The sequence below is a fragment of the Balaenoptera ricei genome, chromosome 1 (genome assembly GCF_028023285.1).
Source record: "Balaenoptera ricei isolate mBalRic1 chromosome 1, mBalRic1.hap2, whole genome shotgun sequence".
In the NCBI taxonomy this organism is placed as follows: Eukaryota; Metazoa; Chordata; class Mammalia; order Artiodactyla; family Balaenopteridae; genus Balaenoptera; species Balaenoptera ricei.
In genome coordinates this window covers 161,461,902-161,483,392 of record NC_082639.1, presented here as the reverse complement: position 1 = coordinate 161,483,392, position 21,491 = coordinate 161,461,902, and the positions used below count along the sequence as shown (strand labels likewise).

At 50.3% G+C, this 21,491-nt stretch overlaps 2 protein-coding genes across 9 annotated transcripts; one reads left to right on the top strand and one right to left on the bottom strand.

Moving 5' to 3' along the window:
* Positions 1-1,748: 1,748 nt before the first annotated feature.
* FCMR (Fc mu receptor) lies at positions 1,749-14,871 on the top strand. Of its 8 annotated transcripts, none has more exons than XM_059904944.1 (8): positions 1,749-1,785; positions 8,556-8,891; positions 9,636-9,767; positions 10,747-10,969; positions 11,121-11,257; positions 11,582-11,740; positions 12,019-12,077; positions 14,380-14,871. In XM_059904944.1, the coding sequence occupies exons 1-8, from the start codon at positions 1,749-1,751 to the stop codon at positions 14,554-14,556; spliced, it is 1,260 nt and encodes a 419-aa protein (XP_059760927.1). In that variant the 3' UTR covers positions 14,557-14,871. The 8 variants fall into 8 exon arrangements, with proteins under 8 accessions (XP_059760927.1, XP_059760936.1, XP_059760959.1 ...); XM_059904953.1 differs by having other exon boundaries at positions 11,582-11,752; XM_059904976.1 differs by lacking the exon at positions 8,556-8,891.
* Positions 14,872-16,530: 1,659 nt separating this feature from the next.
* On the bottom strand, positions 16,531-20,407 carry IL24 (interleukin 24). Its single transcript, XM_059904933.1, has 5 exons — positions 20,237-20,407; positions 19,082-19,144; positions 18,042-18,200; positions 17,508-17,582; positions 16,531-16,614 (listed from the first exon to the last, which is right to left on the bottom strand). Exons 1-5 carry the CDS (start codon positions 20,405-20,407, stop codon positions 16,531-16,533), a joined length of 552 nt encoding a protein of 183 aa, XP_059760916.1.
* Positions 20,408-21,491: the final 1,084 nt, after the last annotated feature.

Here is a 21,491-nt window from a genome sequence, read left to right as displayed (position 1 = left end):
CTCCTCCCACTGTCACACACTCACACATTCCAGTCACATACCACTCACGCTCACACATCACACACCTCACACCGTCACGCCCACAGTCACACACACACACACACACACACACACACACACACACACACACACATTTCATTCATTCATTTATTCTGTCTCCCTCCAAGGCATCCCAGGCCTTGGGCCGGCAATGCCAGAGCCCAGCTGTGCACCAGCTGCAGGGCTGGGAAGAGGCCTCAGTATAGGGAAGGGTGGAGGCTGACGGAAGACCCCCTAGAGTCACTCGCTTGAACCAGAGCCCGGAGGCTGCTCTCGACACCTCGGCGTTGGGGGGAGAAATATCAGCCGCAGCTGCCCTGGGCTGGTGGGGACCCAGCGCCCCGCCACCCACACTTCCTCTGCACCTGCTCCGAGCCTCACGCTCCACTTCCACTGCGGATGTTGTCTTTTGTGTTTTGGAGAGCATGTGACAGACCTGTGTTGTGGGGCCCGGTGGGGGGCTGGAGGGGCCTCCTGGAAAGATATGGGGACAGCCAGAGTCCCCTGCGGGCACAGGAGGCTGCAGCGCCTGGAGGTGGGGGCCCTGGGAACCACCCTGTGGACAGCAGCCAGGGATGGAGGCTGAACCCTCGATCAGTAGCATCCTCCACGCCTCCGCATGAGGGGCTCTAGAGACACCTGCATGACCACGGCTTCTGCGGGGCCTCAGGCACACTGCGGGAGGGAGGCAGGGCAGGCACCATCCCATTTTATCCGTGGGAGAACTGAGGCCCACGCTAGAAAGTGCCAAGCCAGGAAGAGAATCCAGGGTTCTGACTGGAGCCCAAAGCTCCTTCCATGATGACTCTCAGCTGATTGCCTCAGTGTCCCGGCCACTGGCCCTCGCCCTCGACCGTCAGGGTCCTGAAGGGTGGCTCTGCCAGGCTGCTGTGACTCTAGACAGAGTTGCTGTGTGACCTGTCACACCCTCTCCGGGCATTGCCCTTGTGGTCACTGGACTGTGCCTGGGCCGCTGTGAGAGGGCAGCACCTTAGGCAGATAGTCGGGGAAGATGAGGGGTGGCTGATCTGAGGGGGGGATGAGCTGCAGTTAAGACCCCAGAAATGATGTTCTGTGGGAGAGAATGCCAGTGATCATCTTGTCCCACCTTCATTTCCTAGATAGAGAAATGGAGGCTCAGAGAAAGGTAGTGAATTGCTCAAAATCCACAGTTAGTATTTCCACATAGTAAGTTCCCCAAAGCATTTGTCCAATGAGTTCAAGGGCTACGACCAGCACCTTCTGACTTCAAGCCCAAGCTTCTGTCCATATAGCTGTCCTCAGATGCAGAAAATTGGTAAGGAGGCTCTTTTATCCTGAAGACAGGCATAAGGGGAATGACTCTGGCTCACATAAAGCACATAAAGCATGAGAGGACCCTCCAAGGCAAAGAAATAGCAGAACTGGTAGTTTCTAATAGTCTTTAGAAGCTGCCTGGAGGCACTTTGAACCCTGGTGACCCATTCTCACTCAACACAACATGTTTTCTCAGTTCCTGACTTCCTCTTTGGTTTGCTGGTACTTTCTTTTTCATCTAAAACTAGTAAGCAAATAAGATAGGTTGTCATTTCCTCATTTTCAAGCCGTACTCCTTGTGGGGGCCAGAAATCTCTTTCAAGCATCAAACAGTGAAGGGTTCCTGGGTGAGCAGTGGGTCTCTGTCCCCCTCTCCAGGGGCTCTTGGATGGGACCTTGCTCTGGAAGGAGCCATGGACCTCTGGCTTTGGTCACTTTACTTCTTGCCAGGTAAGTGCTGTGGGGAAACACCCTGGACGTTGTATGAGGGCTGAATTGGCCACAGGTAGGGGAGTTGCTGTGCATCTCCAGCTCTGAAGTTTCTGGATGGATTTAGTTGTAAACCGGTACCTAGGGCAGGACGTGGATGGAGGCCCTCCCCACTCCCAGTTAGTGCGCCTCCCTCTACTCCAGACACACCTCCTGCTCGCTCAGGAGTTGACTTGTAAGGGCTGAAGGTGCCACCTCTCCCAGACATATCAGCCTGTTAATATGGAATCTCAAAGCAAGTGCCTCCAAAGTTCTTTCTTCTTACTTCTACATTCTCTTTCTTTGGATCTCTTTAACTCCTGAATTTTCAAAGTTCCAATCTAAATGAAGTCTCCCTAACCCATTTGGTAGCCCTAATCCATTTCCTGAGCTCCATATCTCAATTTACAACTGTCTCCTGGGCACTCCCACTTCCATATCTCATCGAGATCAGAAATGCAACAGGCCTAACACCTAACCTCAAATTCCTCACTGGTCACCACCAAAATCAGCTACTCTCTCTGTCTTAACTATCTCTGATATCAGCTGTAAAATGCCAAAATAGCTTTTTACCACCTCTTCCCATTTATCCCCAACCAGACTTTGACCTAATCAATGGCCAATTCATGTAGTTTCTAGATTCACATTTACCAGGATGAGAAGCCATGGCAGCCCCTACTAGAGACATAACAGAGGGAATGGAAAGGAAAAACACTGGATCACCTCTTAACTGTCTCTCCCACTTCCTCCAACCTGACCAGCCTGTAGCTCCAGATCAACCTTCCTTCATCTTGACTGTGATCATAGGATCATCCTCTCCAACAACCTTCCATGGCTCCCACTGCCTACTGAATCGAACTCCTTAAATACAAACTCCTCCCTTGGCCTCCCCTTTTATACTCTAAGCTTATCATACTCCCCTGTGTTTTCCTAACCTCCAGCCAATGGGACGCCTCTTTGAACATGTGCTAGACTTTCCTGCCACCATGCCCTTGCTCATGCCATTCCTTCTGCCGGGAATAGCCTTCCACTCACCTCCACCATTTATGGGTCCTTCAAATCCCATCTCAACCTCCACCTTCTCATACATGTTCCAGAGGTCCCTCTTCTGAACCCCAATAGCTGACCCCGTTCTACCTTGTATTGTAGCTTAAGGTGTGTCCACCTTATTTTATTGATTCCATGGTAAGCTTCTTGGGGGTCAAAGTTGTTTTTTATTCATACTTGCTTTCTTTGTAATGGCTGGAGTTTGGAAGAAAGTCAAATCTTTGAATCAAATACTGGAAATCCCTAAAAACCCAAGGGAATGAAGGTTTAATGAAATAGACTCTGTGAGAGGTAGTAGGACATAGGTGATCACAGTGGATGGTTAACTAAACTTCGGCCTGAGAGGGAAGAGGGATTGGGTAGACGTGGAAAATGTCTAGGAGTGAAGGGTACCTAAATTGTACCCCTGCAGTCTGTCCTGAGCAATATGACCCTTCTGGCCAGAGGGGTCCTTGCTCTGGGCCTGGTCCTTCTTCACTTGTGCCCATCTCCACAGGGTGAGGAGTTCAAGGCACAAAGGGATGTGCCTATTCCAAGCCCACACCCACACCCCCTCTTCTAGACCTCAAATTCCCTGTCCAAATTTCTCTGGAACCACCTTCAATGACTGTGTGAGATTCTATCCTGGGTCTTCTATCCTAGGGTGAACGCTTGGCCTATAAAAGGGTGGCTACAGGTGGCTGTTTGGGAAGGAGATGGATGGAGCTTGTACACGCAAGCTGGGTCATCCCCCATGTATATACCAGGACCATTGTGGAGTGGGCAGGAGCCAGGGATGAGAACAGAAAGGAGAGAGGCCAGAGGCTAGAGGCAGGAAACTTGGAGCCATTTTTCCCTGCATAGCCATGTATTAGAGTGGACATCCAAGGAGTGTGTAAATTTGTCAAGATAGGAGGATACTTTATTCAACAGATTTTAGCCTGCTAATTAACTTTAAAATATTTAGACGTATGATATTTGGGTCTTATTTGTATTCCTGCCCCAGGTCCTGCAAATGTGGGGGTGGTCCTGGTCCCAGAGCCCAGTGCGTGAGGCACAGACTATAGGCTACATCGCCTGGGGCCCTAAGTGGAGTTCCGTAATAAACCAAGGCAGTAGCATAGGGTATACACTTTCAAACTTTTTTTACCTTGACCCATAATAATAATACATACATACACTTGATGCTGTGACCCAGTACACATACGCATACCTAAAATTTATTCCTGATTCTTTAATATGGGGATGACTTTGGGGCTTCAGCACTTGGACGGATGTTGGTGCTATTTTTGGAGATGGGAAGAGCTTGTGAAGGAACAGGCTTTGGAAGAGAAATCAAGAGGGTTTTGTTTGTTTGTTTGTTTGTTTTTGCCATTGTAAGTCTGGAAAATATCTTATATGTTTGAGTAAAGTACAAGAGCAGGTGTCAAAAAGGCAAGTCTGGAGCCCAGAGGTAAAGACAAGACTGGAGATCCCTATTTTGATGAGACCTATATAGAGTTGGTATTAAAAGCCATGGAAGTAAATGAGCTAGTGTGAGGGGAAGCAAGGAGGACAGAGAAGAGAACAGGCCCAGCGTCAGGCCCAATGCTGATAGAGAAGGGGAAGTAAGGAAGGAAGGAGGAGGAGAACTAAGTGAACAGATAAGGAGAGGTAAGTCAGGAGATTGCCAAGGAACAGCCATTGAGAGTGTAGTGTTGGGGAAGCCAGGAGAGGAAAGCATTTCAAGGCAGGAAGCCTCAGTTCCACCAAATGCTGCCAGGAGAACAAGAAAAAAAAAGATAAAGAAGTGACCATCCAACATGGCAACAAGGAAAGTTTTGGTGACCTTGACCGGAGCAGTTTCAGTGGAATACTGGAGCCATAATTCTGACAGATGGAGGTGGAAGAGGAATCGGGAGATGGAGGAGTGGATTCAGTGATTTTGAGAAAGTGAACAGAAGAGGGGTGGCAGCTGAAGGGGAGGGGAGAAGTCGACCAAAGGTTTTTCCAATATGGGCCATATCAGGGCGTGTGTGTAAGCCATGGCAATGCTGGAGGAGAAGAACCAGTGAGACAGACAGAGAAAGGGGGTGATCGCAGAAGACATGCTCTAAAGAAGGTGATGGGATGGATTCAGGACAAAGGTGAAAGGACTGGCTTTTGAGAGGAGGGGGACACTCCATCCACAGCAACAGGGTCGAGGGCAGACGGCGGGCCCAGACACACACAGGTTAGTGTGGGCAGAAGTGGGAAGGAGCATAGGATGCTTCCCATCCTTTTAAAAAAATCCACGCTCCATTGGATAAACATAAAACTCTCAGGTCAGCTCCCTTCTTCCAGAGATTCTGCTGTGACTTGAGTTGACAGGGTCCTCATCGCTTTTCCCACCTAGAAAATCACTGCTACACGGAATCCAAAGTCTATTCCCAGAGCACTGCCACCAGCCAAGGCCTTGGGGGCCTTTACCTTATTTTGCATTATGAAAACAAGATATTTTCCATGTTCCAAATTGGATATTTATATCCAATTATATGTTGAGAGTGACTTTTTAAGCTACATATATCCGTTTCCCCTACCATCACCACTGAAAATCAAATCACCAGCTTAGAGATTAATGACACTGAGTTAGCAGCCTCTCTAAAACATCAATATTAAACAGCTTGGTTCCTTTAGATACCTTCTACCACCCCTTTCTTTTTTCCCCTGAATCATTTGGAAATGTAGTTAAAGGGTCCAGAATTGCAAAAATTCAAGGGCACCTGGGATGCTTATCTAAGAATGCAGATTCATAGGCCCCATCCTAAGCAGATATAATCACATTGCTTAAGGGCAGGACCAGGTTATCTGTATCCTAGCAAGTTCCCCCACAGGAGTCTTACGCACACTGTGCCTAAGTTCTAAACCTGGAGGTTATATCTACCTTTTTTTCTATTTGGGAAATCTGCTTTTGGTTGGAAGCTACTATGAACTCCAAGGAGAGTGGGATCTGGTCATTTTTATCTCACCCATTAGTGCTTCCTTGGGACCAGAGTTCAGTGTACCCAGAAGCTTTCCTTGTGCTTCATCCATCCAAAGTTTGCACAATAAGGATAGTCTTAGTCAGCTCCAGCTGCTGTAACAAAATACCATAGACTGCGTAGCTTAAATAACAGACATTTATTTCTCACGGTTCAGGAAACTAGAAGTCCTAGATCAAGGTGCTGGCAGGTATGATTCTCCGTGAGGGCCCTCATCCTGGTTTGCAGCCATCTCCCTGTGTGCTCACATGGTCTCTTCTTGTGTACATGGAGAGAATAAGGACACTAATCCCATTATGAGGGCTGCACCCTCATGACCTCATCTAACCCTACTTACCTTCCAAAGGCCCCACCTCGTAATACCATCACTTTGGGGGTTGGAATTTCAACACATGAATTTTGGGGAGATACAAACATACAGTCCATAACAGAGGGTCATGGGCAAGCCAGGGGGTTACCAGCAGCTCATTGCTGAGTGGAGAGAGGCCACTGGAGGCATCTGCACAGGTGATGACCCCTCTCTGCTCTGTCTTGCGCCTGCCTATTTTACAGCATCTCACCCTTGAGAAAGCAGCAGGCATGCCCTTTTCTGGCTGGGTTGGTCCAAAAATGTTTGTATGCTCATTCTCAGGTGCTGGGCTTTACACACAGGTATGGTCCTTCTGGACATACAGGGGATTCGCCTATCCCCTTGGTTGGGTGTTTGTCCTTTGATGGGTCACCCTTCCACTGGCACATTCCAGTCACAGGGCTACCTCACACGTCTGTTTCCAGGGGATTTAAAGCAGTGTTGGGTTATTCATGAAGGGTTTCCATGTCAGATCATACATGTCTGGTGGGCCCCTCTTCTCCCCACCACACTGACCAGCTACACTTTCAGATCTTAACATACTCCTGTAAATGTCCCCAGCTAGCCCCTCTCTAGCCTCCTCTACCCCCATCTCATGTTCCCATGGTTGTTTCTGTTGTCCACTTTCTTCCCTCTCCCCAGAACATCCTCCTCGACTCTCTCTGCTCATCTAGGAGGCTCCAGCCCCACTTCTTTCCTTGACTCCTTGGAGCTATTCTTTTTGTTGTTGTTGTTTTAAAGAGAGAATTTTTTTTTTTTTAATTTACTTTTGGCTGTGTTGGGTCTTCGTTGCTGTGCGTGAGCTTTCTCTAGTTGAGGTGAGTTGGGAGTTACTCTTTGTTGCAGTGCACGGGCTTCTCACTGTGGTGGCTTCTTTTGTTGCAGAGCATGCGTTCTAGGTGCACGGGCTTCAGTAGTTGTGGCACACGGGCTTCAGTAGTTGTGGCACACAGGCTCAGTAGTTGTGGTGCACGGGCTTAGTTGCTTGCAGCACGTGGGATCCTCCCTGATCAGGGCTCGAACCGGTGTCCCCTGTATTGGCAGGCGGATTCTTAACCACTGTGCCACCAGGGAAGTCCTAGAGCTATTCTTAATGTTTGCGCTATGGATGAATTTCAGGAAGTTTGTGAACATCCCTCCCCGCCTCATGAACATGCCATGTCCTCTCTCCTGTCCCAGCCTTTTTGGGGGTGGTTCTCACTGTCTAGAAGGGTCTCTCCTCCACCCTAGTCCACAGCCCCCTCCCCACACACACACTTTATCCTCCGAATTGTCTTCCCAGAAATATACAGACACTTATTGGGACCCACTTAGCTGACAATTAATCATACTTGGACTTACTTTCTTCCCCAGCTTAGACCTGCCTTCTCTCAGCCAAAGCATAAGCTTTTTGATGTCAGGGACTCAGAAACCACACCTTTTATTCCACCCTGCTCCACACCACCCCCAATGCACATACAATGTGCACACACACTCAAATATACCCTTGTTTCCTTCTGTGTTCCCTTCCTCAGTGAAGACAACCATCATTCTCTGAGTTGCCCTCCACACCCAGTCCTTCAGGTCACAACTTACACCTCATGTCTTCCAGAAAGCCTTCCTCAAATTAAATCATCCTCTGCAGCAGCCTGGATCAGGCGCTCCTGCTTGCTGCTTCCAAGGAGCCCTGTGTATCTACGCCATGGGATTTATTATACTCTGCTGTCACATAGTGCCCGTCCATTTGTATCATTCAATAAATGATTCGTTGTGTGAGGGAGGGATGCCAGCTACCTTATCACATGAAAGGCATTCAACAGATACTTGTTGAATTATTGAATAAAAAAACTGGAGGTGAATGGTTGTTTTGGTTGGTTGGATGGATCTGAGCAAAACAAAACTAGACAGAAAACCTGTTGGAGCAAATTGCACCATGCCTCCCGACACCACCCTGAAGTCACTCAGGGATATGTGCTGGTTGGGGGGATCACTGTGGCACATTCTCTCCCTCTGGAGTGGGGTAGTGGCTTTGACTGTATTTTCAGGGGTTTGATGTCTGGGTCCATATGGGTTCAGGTTTGGTAACGAGGCTGAGGATTACATTAAGGCTTGGGCTGGGGAGAGACTCAGCCTTGGGCATAGGGCTAGGGTTGGACATAGAGCTGGACCAAGGATATAAATAGGGTTGGGGATGGGAAGAGGCTGAGGATGCAGCCAGGGCTAGAGATCATGAGGGGGCTGAGGCTCAGGGCTGGCTGAGGCTTGGGCTGCTAATGGGGATGGAGTTGGAAGTAGGGATGAGTGTGAGGCTGGGCTGGGGCCTGGGTTGGAAACAGGGCTGGAGTTGGGGATGTGGCTGGGGATGGGGCTTCCTCTACATTAACTCCCTCTCCCTGAAGTAGCTGGAGCCCTGAAGGTCCTTCCAGAAGTAAAGGTGGAGGGAATGCTGGGAGGATCCGTTGTCATCGAGTGCCCGCTTCCTGAAATGCATGTGAGGATATATCTGTGCCGGACAATTGTTGCGTCTGGAGGATGCGCCACCGTGGTGTCCAACAGGAACTTCGTCAAGAAGGAATTCCAGCATCGAGTCACCCTGGCGCTGTTTCCAGAGAGGAATCTGTTCCTGGTGGAGATGACAGAGCTGGTCGAGAGTGACAGCGGGGTCTATGCCTGTGGGGCGGGCATGGACACAGACCGGGGCAAGACCCAGCAGGTCACCCTGTCTGTTCACAGTGGTAGGTGCCCCACCCGATGGAGGCTTTGGCCACCCAGAAAACGTTTCCACTCAGGAAGGCTGGGACAACAATGGGACTGCAGTCCCCACACTCTTACACTATTGCCATATTAGCAAGTCCAGTAGGAATTGGGATCTGTAGAGTTGAAACCTCATAGAGTCAATGAACTTCATGGTCCACCAAATTTTCTAGCCAAACTGTATGAAAGAGACAGGATAGGTGCTCTCTTTGTGTGGTATTTTACTCATCCTACCCAGGGCACGAGGCGAGTGTGGGGTGAGACTGAGGAGGGGCTCTGAGACTGAAGGAAATTGGAAGCAAAAGGACATAATTATTACCATAATTGTCCCATGAAAATATCAGGGATAAATATAAAGGAAAGACAATCATTTTTCACAGTTGATGGCCAAATTTGTTACTTTATGATCTGATCCTTTCTTTATTTCTCCCAAATCCTTCCTTTTTTCTTTTCTCCACTGACTTCCTCAGACATACACAGCACTAATTCAACAACCTAGATTCCCAATGGTCTCCGATGGTTTTGCAGGGAATGCCGACGGGGTTAGGGTGAAAGAGGATTTCTGTCAGGGAAGCCCCCAGCCTGGTTATTTTTCTGCTCCCTGCCCTCATCCCCTCACTGCCATCTGCCCTAGCTGAGTCAGCCTCAGCTCATACCAGCAGTCCCTTCCCCAGGCTTCAGTCTCGTCCTAGAGACCACCAATGGACTCCTCTTGCCTCCGGTAGATTACGGGCCTTTCTGGGAAGAAGAGCCAGTGCCTGAGCCTCCAGCATGGTTTAATAGATTTCTCCAAATGCATATGCCTCCTTGGTTCCAGATGCCTGAACATGCCCGTTCTTTGGAATTCATATCCAAAGGTCAGTTCCCCAAAGGTAGGGTAGGGGAGGTGGGGGAGATTCTATGGCATTGTGAAAATGGAGGAGGGGGTATATGTTCAGCTCATAGGATGGTTGGCAGAGCAGAGCTGCGTCTCAGATGTGTATTTCCCTGCCTTAGGAGGGGGTACCTCCCTGAGATCTGCGTTCCAAGTCTTTCAAGCCCATCCTTCAGCCTGTACACTTGGCACTAGTTGCAGAAATTACCCATCACCACCAGGTGGCACCACATGTAATGAAGTTTGTGCTCCATTCACAAAATCTAGCTCTTTTATGAATGACTGCGGGAAACCAAGACTGGGCAGACGTTTCCCAGCCAGAGGTCCTCCTGCTTCCTGCTCCCCATAGGGCTGTCTTCCATTTGCTGGCATACTGATTTAACAGCTCTATTTTACCATAAAAAGACTAATCATGATTATACTAATGGTACTTTTACATTTCTATACCATTTTCCTGTCTTAAATGCATTTTGACATGCAATAGTTCCATCACATCCTCACATCTGCCCTGTGAGGTAGATACATTAATTGAATATTGTTACACTAAAAGACTGCTGGCCATTGAGAGAGGGATCGTGTAACTGAGCTCATTGTAGACTCAAGGTTGTGACTGACAGGTGTGGGATGGGGGAGAACAGACAAGCACATAGATACAACACAAGGCAGAGTGGGCACTGAACTACAAACAAGGTTTTGTCCATGCTTAGAGGAGGGCAAGCTCTTCTGCCTGGGAAGTCAGGGAAGACTTCCTGTAGGAAATGGAGTTTGAAGCAAATATAGATAGGACATACTAGATGCAGATGGCATGCTCAGGAGGCATTTCAGGTGATGAAGACTGTGAGAACAAAGGTAGTCTAGGTAAAAGGGAAGCATGTGTTCCGGAAAGAAATGGTTGGCCCAAGGCTGCTGGAGACTAGAGTGTGTGTGTGTGGAAGGTCACTTCTTCCTGCTGTCTTCTGTAGTAACCACACCAGCTCAAAGGACCGAGGCCCCTCCAGCACACCATGCCTCCCCCACCACCTCAATCACCCACCGCCCTCGAGTTTACAGGGCATCTTCAGTAGCAACCGCCCAGCCCACCACCCTCCTGCCACCCGCCAGAGCCTCAAAAACCTCAGCACGGGAGGAACTGCTCAGGCTCCAGACGGCCAGCTACAACCACCAAAGCAGGCTTCACAGGCAGAGGTAAGAGGCCTGCACCATTCAGGGCGAGAATTCTGTTAACAAAGGGACAAACTTGTGAGCTACCTCCAAAAAAGTTGACCACCTGCGTGCTTGCCTTAACCCCCTCCCTTCCTGACCTCTCCCTTCTCTCTCCCCCTCCTTCCCTCCTCAGAGCACTCAACCACGGCCCAGGCCCGGTGTCTGGGATGGAAGATCAAGGCTTCTACATCCTGACCCCCACCATCCTGGGTCTCATCCTGCTGGCACTTCTGGGGCTGGTGGCCAAGAGGGTCATTCAAAGGAGGAAAGGTGAGGGGGTCGGGCTCCTTTTCGGAGAGCCGAGCTTCCCAAAGATCCCAGCGCATTCAGATCCCTCTGATCTCCCGGGGACACTCAGGAGCTTTGGATGAGCAGCCTGGGGTATGGGGAACGTGGCACGGGGCTCAATGGTCTGGAAATGGGGACGGGGAGGAGCGCGGCCTGGGCCCTTTGGTCTTCAGTAAACACCCACATGTCAGACATTGCCAAACACCAGGGAAACAGACAGCCTTTAGTTTTCTAAGACTGGGAGGGGGTGGCCATGGGCCTCTGACGCCCTCTTCCTCTCTCCTTCCCTGTGGCTTTACCGAGAAGCTCTCTCCAGACGGGTCCGCCGACTGGCCGTGAGGATGCGCGCCCTGGAGGCCTCACAGCGGCCCCTGTCACAGCGGCCACGCGTGTCGCAGCGGCCACGCACCCAGAACAACGTCTACAGCGCCTGCCCTCGGCGCCCTCGGGAGGTGGACGCTGCTGGTGAGCAGGCGGGCAGGTGGGGGAGAGCGGGACAGGTCGGGGGGAGAGGGAGGCGGGTTGGGGGAAGCGGGGCAGGTTGGGGGAGAGCGGGGCGGCCCGAGCGTGCATGCAGGACCAGCAGAAACTGCGCGGCGCGGAGGGTGAGCCAGAACAACCCCGCCTCCAGAACAGCCGCGTGCCGCGCGGCCGGCTCCCCCTCCCCAGGGTTTCCGGCGGAGCTGTGGGTGGGGCTGAGCCCTCGGCCCCGCCCTCATGTCGGCCCTCCCGGTTCCCATTAGGTGAAGGGGCGGCACCTCTCCCAGGCCCCGGAGCATCGGCGCCCCCAGCCCCGCCGCAGGTAAGCTCCGCCCCGCCCCTGATTGGCAGCTGCGGCCCTAATGGGCGGCCCCAGACCTGGGCCTGGACCCGAGCGTAGTCGGTGGAGCTTCGGCTTAGCTGGAGGGCGCGGGCTTTCGCAGTGGCTCCCCGGGCCCTGAGTCTGGGAACTAGTATCAGTTTCCTTCTTGGATGGTGTCAGTAGACGATTACGCAACAATTGTGGTAGACTTAGTTACACGGCTTTTAGCCAAGCATTTCTCATGGGATAAATGGGAGCTTAGTAGAGGATGATAGATGGTACCTCTACAAATACGTGAAGGGCTTTCGTGTGGAAAAGATTCGATTTCTAGGAGATCTTAAGGGGGTGGAAGTTGTCCAGTTTCACCTTAATATGAGGAAGTACTTTCTAGTAAGCCCTCGAAGATGACAGGAGGTTGTTTACCCATCCCTGAAGGCAGTTAAGCCTGGCCTAGAGGCGTAGATAAGATTCAACACTTCGGATGAAGAAGATTCCTCTTGAAATCTAGGTTTGGACATAGGGAACTCATCTTTCTAATTTTTTATTTTTTTCTTCTGATCTTTCTATCGATGGCCATTTGGCAGATGTGTGAAAAACCTTTAAACTATTCGTTCGTGTTTGTTTTCCCAAATTTCCCATTTTATTCTCTAAAGCAGCCTACCATAGCGGAAACATTATTACTTCAGGAACCAGTAAAAACTAAGTGTGGCAAGTGTCCCTGATTTAATTAGGGGGTGTAGGCTAAGCTAATGCAGCAAACCCTAAACCACGGCCCACAACATGGAAGCCTATTTTCCTCTCAAGCAAAGGCAGGGAGCCAGGAGGAGGTGGCCTGAGCCATGGGGTCCTCCAGGGACTCAGATGCCTTCTGCCTGTTGCTGCACCATCCCCTGGAGTCTTGCCGCGTCCATCCGTCCGTGGTCAATGCTCAATCCCCAGCACCATGTCTGCATCCCAGCGCATGGGAGGGAGAAAGAGAAAGTTGCTTTTTTAAGACCATGACCCTGAAATTTCACACATCACTTCTACCTGCATCCCACTGGGCACAGTTTAGTCACGTGGTCACACCTGCCTTAAAGGGAGGCTGAATAATGTATCCCTGGCTCAGTAACCGTGCCTTGCTAAAAAGGGGAGAGTGATGCCTGGCAACAAGCAACAGCTCTGCCCCCATCATGCCCAGCTTCTTGAGCTTGCCCTTACTCAGCCCTGCTGGAGAAGGTTCACAGTAGCTTAGGTAGGTCCAGCAGTGCCCATCTACTCTACACTTGCCTCAGCCCTTTTCTCTGGAACTGCTCTGTGACCACACATGCCCTCACCTGGGCCAGTACCTTGCTCAAATTTTACCCTTCCTCCCTGCTTGAAACTCACATTCCCACTATCAGGGATAAAAATCTTGATGGAGCAAGTTCACAACAAGGTGCCTATGATTAATGACTGAGTATTTTAAGCCTTCACAGGGAGTGACTTTTTAAAATTTTTTAAGCCAAATAAATCTCAAATGATGCACTGTATCAGGCAGTGGGAGATGTATTTTTGAAGCAAGCTGCTGCTCATTCCCTCTCTGGTAAAGTACAGAAAGTAACAGCTCCTTTCAGTGAGCACTCACTCAGTGCCTACTATGTTCAGGGGGCTGAACTTCTGGTTCTCAGCGCTCGTGTTAAAAATGTGTGACTCTCCCTACTGCAGCCTTCCTGGGTGGATATTACAATAGTTGTGCCGTGTTAGAGTCAGGGCATAGCCCTGTCCTCCGAGAACTGATCCATCCTGAAGGCAGATGATCCTGAACTTTCTTTCTGGGGAAGTGGAGTTCCACATGGCCTGCCACCTTCCTCTGCTTCACCAGCCGGCTCCTTCCTGGAATGCACTGTCATGTCACGTCACAAGCTCTCCATGGAATAAAAGCCCTGTGGAGGTGCAGAGGATGACTCATCCTACTTCTGATAACTCCCTGAGAAGATGCGTATTCATTCCACAAGTCACATCATCTAATCCCGGAGGGGAAACTCCTCCGGCAGCTGGTTCTCCTTCAGACCCGTGCTTAGTCACATGATTTTAGTCCGAGCCCCGTTTAAGGCATTTCCTGTCACGTTAGATCTAAGTGTTTTCCAGTTATTTGGGGTTGAGACGCCACCCTGAAAATCCCCAGGACTGAGCCACCTGATGGAGCTCAACCACCGCTGTATTTTGCCTTCTAGAAGACAGCAACCACATGCATGCTTCCCCCCCACCCCGCCCCATTGCCTGCTGTCGATGCTACAATCACCCTACCCAGATCCAGTGATGCTTCCCTGGTTGTTCCCAGGTGTCGGAAACTCCCTGGCTCCACGCCCCATCTGTGAACATCAGCTGTGAATATGTGAGCTTCTACCACCAGCCTGCTGCCAAGATGGAGGACACGGATTCCGATGACTACGTCAATATTCCCTGCCTGACTCAGCTCTCCAGCTGTCCCTCTGCGCCCAGACCTTGGTGCCAATGAGTCTTGTCTGTCTGCTGGTTTCCAACACCCGCTCCATCCGTTTTCAGAACCCTCATTACTCCCACGTCCCACCTCGAGTCTCATCCCTGTCTGTTTGCCCTGAGCACTGCTCAGTCCCCCCTCCCCCAGCTCTTCCTGGACACTTTTGCAGCCCCCTGTGGTTTTCAGGTGGGCTCTGGGAATGCAGAGCATTTGTCCTGATGCCACTTGCTTCCTTTCCAAGCCATGCAACAGGCTATGGGATTTGCAGAGTGTCTTTGATCACACGGTCTTTGCTGCCCTGGCTCTAGACCACATGGCCTTGGACTGGAGCCTAGGCATAGCTGTTGCTTTGAAAGCCCTTCTCGGTCTTGGGTTTCCCACCAATAGAAGGTGCCTGAACTTCTTTGTGAGGACATGCTTCAGCCCTGACCTAGGAAGGGACCTTGTTATGAAACACCCCTTACAACCTCTTTGCCCTGATCTTAGGGCTGGCATTTACTAGTGATCTTCTATTTGTCTGGAGTCCTATGGTGAGGGCAATTTATTTTGATGTGATGAAGGGTTGTAAATTTTCAGAACCATGCTTGTTAGTGCTAGTGATATATGTGGATACCCTCTTTACTCTAAGTCTTCCTCCCTTGATGCACTAAGTACCCTGACTCCAGCATTCCCCCTCTTTCAGAAATAGAATAGTTTTTGTCATCTATTTATCCTTCTTCCATGCACTGAAATGTGTGCATTTATCTTAGCCTTGGTCTATTTGAGCTATCCAAAGCCATTACATCTCTCTGCTTTCAGAAACGCACCTCCTCTCTTTGCCAGTCCAGGTGGCTTATAGCCAGGTGGGGAAGAACAAGGATATGGGATTCTTGGAAGGCCAGTTGTTCTGCAAGAGCACTCACGTCATGGAAGAAGAGACATCCCACCTCCTACATATATTCATCCTCTTGAGTGTTCTGAACAAGGGCAGAGTTAGGCAGACATTATATCTTTGGATTGCAATCAACTACAAAGTTCAGTCAGAGCTTGAGACTAGAGAATGTCCAGTCTTGCTTTTAGGAAGAAGGCCTTTCCCAGACACACAACTCAGCTTCTCTGGGCACTGGTCCAGTGACAGAAAGGAAAGGTTCCCGAGGTGCCTGCTTTTCATGAGCAGGGAATGTCATCACAGATGGGATAACACATAACCCTAACCCTAACCTAACCCTAAATTATATTCACACCACCATCATACCTGTCATCCAGGTATGATGACACCATCCACGAGGGCAGCTTGACACTGGCACCCTCCCAAATGGCAGATAAGGGAAGAGTGAGTAGGATAAGAAAGAGAGCACTCAAGGGGCAGGGATGGTGGGAGTGAGGTGGGGAGTGTGGGCAAGAAATGCAGTGTTTAGGGAGAGTCTGCTTTGTTCTGGGCACACCCCTGCATTATATCTTTTATCATTTATATTTCAAACCAGTGCCCTCACTCTCACCCCAGTGCTCTGCAGATGACCCCTGCAGGTGTCATGACAATGTGATTTCCATGCCCTAAAGTTCAACTTCACATCCCAACATCCCTCATTGTTCCTCAACAATTCAAAGACAGGTTTAAAAAAATCCGATTTATTAAGCATTTACTGAGCACCCATCCTCTACCCCACGTGGTGGCAAGGATTGTGGAGGATCAGAGAGAAGCATGGGGCACTGTCGTTGCTGCCTTCACAGAACTTTCATTCTGACAAATAAATATGGCATCGGTTAAAACACTGATAGGAATTAAATAGCGTTATAATAAATATAAGAATCTGCTTTGTAGATTATTCGCAGCACCCAAGGGAACCTTCCACGACTGTTGTTGGGGTCACTTAAAGAATGAAGTCTTTGAGGATAAGCCTGGGCCAAGGCTGGGGCCCATGGTCAAGGTGTGAAGCACCCAGAGAACATCATGGGGAGGGACGCTTGTTTGAAATGACACAGAGAACGAGGAGGGTATCCTGGCCTAGGCCTTCAGAGCTGGTAGAAGTTCTCCATCCAGGTCAAGAGAATGTCCACTTCTCCAAAGGCTTTGGTCACAGCTGCTTCTCTGTCCAACTAAAAGGAAAGGAGAGTTGAAGATCTGTCATGTTAGCCACAAGAATAGGTTTCCTTCCAACACCTGAACCCGGTCTGACTCCAAATCATGGGCTGAGTCCCCTTTGGGATGGCCTCTGACAAAGTCACCTGCCCATCAATTATTCCCCATCTATGAGTGTTGTCTGCTTCGGAGGTGAGGACAGATGGGTTGGTGAGTGGCAGCGGATAAGGAGCAAGGGAAAAGCATCTGGAGTCCGTGACACTAAGAATCAGAATCCCAGGGCTGGGTGGATTCCGTCCATCCCCTGAGACCACTGTGCAGATGAGGAAACTGAGGCCCGGGTGGCCCCTTTCCCTTGTATATTATTGCTCTTCACCACTTATTTATAAACTGGGGTATCTGTTCCTCAAAAAATGATCAAAATTGTATTTGCTTTGGGGGGGAGCTGGGTATGAAATTGGGATTTTCTTTGTTGTCTTAATTTAGGAAAAGGCAACATACTTCCCGTAATTCTTTTTCACAGACTAGACCCTTTGAACATCATGGAAAACAAGCAATGTGTGTTGTGCTTGGGGGTTCTCCCTTCCTTCCCCCTCACTTCTGACTCCAATCACCCACCTCAAGTACCCATAAAACTCTCACTTGGGAATGTCCTTGGTAGTGAAATCGTCTTGTAGAGAAATACAATAGCACTTTAACTTGAAAACTAGCAGAAAAATAGGCTGCCATTTGTGGTATTTATGCAGAGTATATAGCAATTGACGCAGCTACAGCTGTTCTAAGTAAGGTGGCTTTGGGGCCAGCCAGGTGGAGTCAGCTGCACTGGATTCTGCACTCGGTCCCCGAGGAACAGTCGTGTGACGCTTCAGGCTAGTCTACTTCCAGCTGGGCAGTTCCTGGCTTTGATTACCTGTTTAAATGCTCGCTGGAACAGCAGAAACCGCCTGCGTGCACTCTCACTGATGGAAAACATCTCCTTCTCCTGCTGGATAACAGAAAAAAAAGTGTGCCAAGTGTCGGGTAGGAGCAGAGGCAAGCCCCCTCCCACTCCTTCCTAAGGACGCCGAAGGGGTGCCCCAGGCCTAAGAGGACAGCTCCGAATCCCATGTCCCCAAGGTGGCCAATGCTGAACTCCCACCATGCAGCAGGGACTGCGTCCTTTAATTCTCACTGTAGTCTTGCCACGTAGGGGTGATTATCAGCATTTTATAGATAAGAAAACCAAAGCTCAGAGAGGTTGACCACCTTGCAAATGGACACCCAGTTGGTTAGAAGCAGACCTTGATTTGAGCCCAGAACTGCTGGTGTCCAGAGCCTGTGCTCTTTTCCATGACACCTGCAGCTCCCTGTCGTGGCATAAAAGCCAGGGCCAAATAAGGGAAGACGAGTCTTCTGAAAACATAGCATCTCCTGTGGGCCTCAGTCCCAGCTTTGTTCTACTCACACTGGCTTGCAGTTTGGACACGATGACAATAAAGTTGTTGGCCAGAGTAGAGAATGACTTCAGGATCCTGAATTCAACTGCCTTATCGCGGTAGTTTTTGAAGACAGTGTTCAAGTAGAACTTCAGCAGGGCATGGATGAGGTGGCAGCTTTCAGCCTCCTGGGGAGGGGCAGGGTCACTGCGGAGCCAAGGCCTCTGCCCGCCCCAGCCCTGGATGAACCACTCACGTGCCACGCAAGGCAAGATAAGCACAGTAGAGGCAGCGATCCTCTAGGAGATGCTGATAAATGTTAGATCTTAAGGAGCCTTCAGGCCCCTTTGTTTGACAGGAGGAACCGCAGACCCAGAAAGTGAGGGACTCACCCAGGGTCCCACGGCCGGTCAGTGGCAGACACAGCCTAGCCCCCAGGACTCCTGACTCCCATCTGGTTAGTATTCTTTCTTCTATACCACATGGCCCCTCTAATAGCTCTGGGCGGTGAGGGACCTTGAAAAGCACCAGATCTTGATTGGTTGAGAGTCGGCAGGGAAAAGGCTTGGAAGGAGAAGAAATGAGGAGAAAAGAAAACTAGTATCCCTGAGCACAGGGATTGCACACTGGCCCTCTGAAGTGCCACAGAGGGAAGCTCAGCATCTCTCAGGGATCAGGGCTCAGTCGTTTGTGCTCACTGCCTAGATGGGTGATGAGTAACAGGTGAGAAAAAAGTAGGGGCATGGAAGTGGCCTAAGCACATGCTCACTGGGCCAACAAAAGCGAAAGAGAAATCTAGATTGATGGCAACTCTGGCTAAATGGAGACAGAGGTTTACAAGCCTCAATCCCCGCCCCTCTCCTCATGCCATATGTTCATATACCCCAGATACTGAGGTGACAACCCCAGATATTACTTCTCTGGCTCACTACCAAGCCCTGTCCTGTGCAGGCTCAGCCCAGGGCAGAAGTGAAGTCTTCTGTCAGCCTCCCCTAGACAACCCCTCAGCGTCACCCATAGAAGACCAGCCACCCAGAGGAGGCACCATCCTTCCCCAGCATCTGATTACCGAGACATTCTGCAGAACCTCCTTCCGCAGCAGCTGGACACTCGTGATATTATCCTGAGCTTGCTTTGGGAACAGAAAGAACAGATGTCTCCAGGTTGGGGGTCAGCATAGAAACCAACTTTGCAAATACACGCTGCTTCCCCAGACCCTTAAATCTATCCAGTCTGTGAGATCTCAGAGGCCAGAGGGAGGACTCAGGAAAGGCCATGCTGAGCTGGCCCCTGGGGTAGGGGTTCAAGGTTCCCAGCCCAGAAAATCACCAATCTTGGCCCCCAGGGGCAGATGAAATCCCAAGAGCTCTTAGAGCTTTGATGAAGGACGTGTTTGATTCCTTTGGTCACTTGAGGCAGGAAGAAGTAAGCCCATGTGGTTCAAGAGACACTAGGAGCGGGATGTTACCTCCATATTCTGGGGCGGGTCGGGGGGCTGCCCCTTGGAGCTTCCCCTGCAACCCACCACTCATCCCAGTTCTTGAATTTTGAGCCAAAGAATGCTTGAGAGGAAGGAGTTTTAGAGCTCCTTTGTCCCACCTCCTCATTGTGCAAATAAGGAAACTGATGGGGGCGAAGGTAGGGGTTGCTGTACGGGTTGGTTTCAAGGTGAAGATCATACATAGGTGCCCTGTCTCCAATGCAGCACCCTCCCCTCTTCCCTAGCTGCCTCATCAAGCTCCTTCATTCTACCTTGCATCTGGATTGTCCTTTAAGGAGTACATGTCACAAGCTCTATTAACCATTCTTTCCCAACTCAGCATTAAACATTCTTCGACCTTTACTCAAGGCCTAAGCAGGTGGGAACGGACTAGTAGGAGCTGGCAAAGCAGTAGGTGAAAACTCTAGTGGGTCTCAAAGGATTTCCCATGACTTCCCATTGGTGGAATCTCATGTAACCCTGGGACATAGATGAAGCTCAAATGAATCGGGCTCCCTTCTTTATTCCTCGTGGGCTGTTTCTTTTCCTACAGACTGGCCACATCTTTCTGAGCCTCAGTTTCCCCAAGGGCAAGAGGAAATGTAGACTTGTGATACCTCTGACTTCACTAAGCTCCTGGATAGGAAAATGACGATCAAGCTGCAAAAGGCTCCGTAATCATAAAATATTATCCTCTACCCAGAATCACCCCCATGGCTGGCTTCAGAACAATGCTTCACTCACCACAATGTCCTTCACGGCCTGGAAGGCCTCCCACAGTTCCTGAAGAACTACCCCTTCTACTTGGCAGGGCCCAAATTGGAATTCTTGGCCCTGGACCCCTGGCCCCTGGCTCCAGAAAAGCAGGATCAGACTCAGGCAGGGAAGGGCAGCCATGTGCACAGGAGAGCCCATCTGCAGCAGGGGAAGGACCAGGAGGATCCTGCTGGAAGAAAGGGGGGCATCGCTCTGAGGCAGGCCCTCTGCCCAAGCAGGGGTACACCCCAGAGTAATGCTCCTTGGCTCTGCCTCGGCCAGCCTCGGGGACACACAGATGGGAAACCTGAAACTAGAGTGGGTTCCCGGTGTTAGAATAATTCAAACATGTGGCCTTGCTGAGGTGCCCTGGGGTGGGGCAAGGTTCTTTCTGCCCTGCAGTCTCATACCCGTTGATCTGGCTTTCCCGCTATCTGCCCCCCACCCCCCATCCATGTCACACACACACACCCTGCACCTCCTTCCTTGCTCTGTTACAGTCAACTCTAGCCAACAACCTGCTAGTCAGAATTTGACCAAAAAGAGTGAAGAAATGAGGAGTGCCATTTCTTCACTCTTTTATAATGTGCCAAAGAACTCATATAGGGGGCCCAAACTCAGCAGGATAGAGAGCTTAACTAGGCATTTGCCTGTCTGAGTTCTGCCCTTAAGTCACCGGGCACACGTGGACAGGTCTTTCTCCCATCCCCCAGGAGAAGGCCACCTCTGACTCATGAGGGGCCGTGGGTTTAATCCTGACCTACAGGGAGGGGCTAGCTGATTGATAGGTTACGGTCACATATTCACTATGCCACCTCAACTGACCGACTGGCTCTTGACTCTAAGAATTAAATTTTCAGGTAGCTGAACAAGAGGAAGAATCAGATTTCCAGATGAATCACCTTTAAAACCTTCCACTGAAAGACTCTGTGAAGAGCCCCAAGCTAGAGGAAGGGAACTCCATTGTCTGTCTATCATAATTGTATGCAGAGATTTCTTCTCCCTGACTTCTTTGTCCTTTGCTTTTCTTCTTTCCTTCTTTCCTCAGAGCTCAGTCCCTCCCTCCCTTTCTTACTCCTGGCCCTGGTCTCACACCTGAGGACGCTCAGTCTTCCACCCCTAGACGGTGCAGGAAGCCGGGAGAAGGCCTGTCTCTGGAGTGCCTGCCGACACATGGGCCAGAGAAGCGGGCCCAGGGCCAGCACCCATTGTCCTGTCATGCAGCTCTGTGCTTCAGCCTCTC